The sequence below is a fragment of the Pteropus alecto genome, unplaced genomic scaffold (assembly GCF_000325575.1).
Source record: "Pteropus alecto unplaced genomic scaffold, ASM32557v1 scaffold700, whole genome shotgun sequence".
Classification (NCBI taxonomy): domain Eukaryota; kingdom Metazoa; phylum Chordata; class Mammalia; order Chiroptera; family Pteropodidae; genus Pteropus; species Pteropus alecto.
In genome coordinates, this window is record NW_006429611.1 from 864,853 (window position 1) to 865,908 (window position 1,056).

The 1,056-nt window shown below is 70.0% G+C and overlaps 1 protein-coding gene across 1 annotated transcript in view; it reads left to right on the forward strand.

Annotated features, from left to right (window-relative positions):
• Positions 1 to 1,056, forward strand: part of LOC112481419 (proline-rich protein 2-like) — a 9,643-nt gene that overhangs the window by 726 nt on the left and 7,861 nt on the right. The window contains exons 2-3 of the mRNA XM_025048206.1: positions 68 to 75; positions 477 to 670. Coding sequence (XP_024903974.1) covers positions 68 to 75; positions 477 to 670 — 202 coding nt within the window. The remainder of the gene's footprint in view (positions 1 to 67; positions 76 to 476; positions 671 to 1,056) is intronic.

Below are 1,056 nucleotides of genomic sequence, written 5' to 3' on the forward strand. Positions count from 1 at the left end.
CGCCCCCGGGGGACCCACGGCCTGCTCCTGAGGCCGTGGCGTAGCCTGCCCTCTGTGGCGCTCTCAGAGCGGAAGGTGCCCTGACCCCAGCCTCTGGAGACTGAGGCCGGGCTTCCTTCCGCCACCGCAGCGGCGGGGCTCAGGGGGAGGCGGACTCGCTCCGAAGGAGCCATTTTCCCGCTTTGGAGGGGTGGCGGCGCGGGCCTCTCCCACCGCCCTCATCCCTTAGGCCTGGGGTCCGCAGAGGCCGGGAGGAGGAGGAGCTGGGCGGGAGGTCGCCCTAGGGGGTCCCCGCCACCTCGGCCTCCAGTTACAGCCCGCCCGCGGCTGCCGGGCCTGCGCCGCTGCCCGCCCCCTGCTGCAGGGCGCTCTGAGCCTCAGCGTCAGCTCTGGACCCCGCTGCTCTCCCTAGGACGACCACCGCGTCCTTACAAAAGGGAGGAATTCGGTTTCTTTCATTAAGCAAAAGAAGTGAGCTGGCAGTCCAGGCGGCCAGCCCGAGGCCGGGGCGCCGGCCGAGCGCCCAGCCCCTGTGAGGGGCTTCGCTGAAACCCTGGGCCTCGGGCGCCTCACCAGCCACCACGCCAGCCGCCACTTGGTGGCAGCAGATGCCCAGGCACCCTCGGCTGCTCCTGCCCTTGCAGAACTCGTGCCCTGTGGGCCCCCAGAGGTGGGCCCTGGGGTGACCCCACCCTTTCCAGACCGGGTGGTGGGCAGCCCCTGTCTGTGGGCAACAGGCAGGTGTCTCCCGGGTGCTAGGACTCGGCCTTTCCCAGCAGCGTTGGGGCTCCGCTTTGGGCCCCCTCCACAGGAGTCACCTCAGCCCCTCTCTGCTGCAGCCCTGCCTCCCCCGAGCCTGGAATCCTGGCACCTTCCTGTAGCGCAGCCTCCCATCCCTGAGCAGAGGACCCCTCCTCCCCGGCGAGCGGTCGTCTTGTGGCACGGAGGTTGGGAGGTTGCCCGTCCAGCTGCCAGTGTGGACCTCCAGAGCGGGGGGCAGGCGGTTCACCAAACATTCCCTGAGCACCTGCCTGCGCCAAGGACTTCTCTAGATGC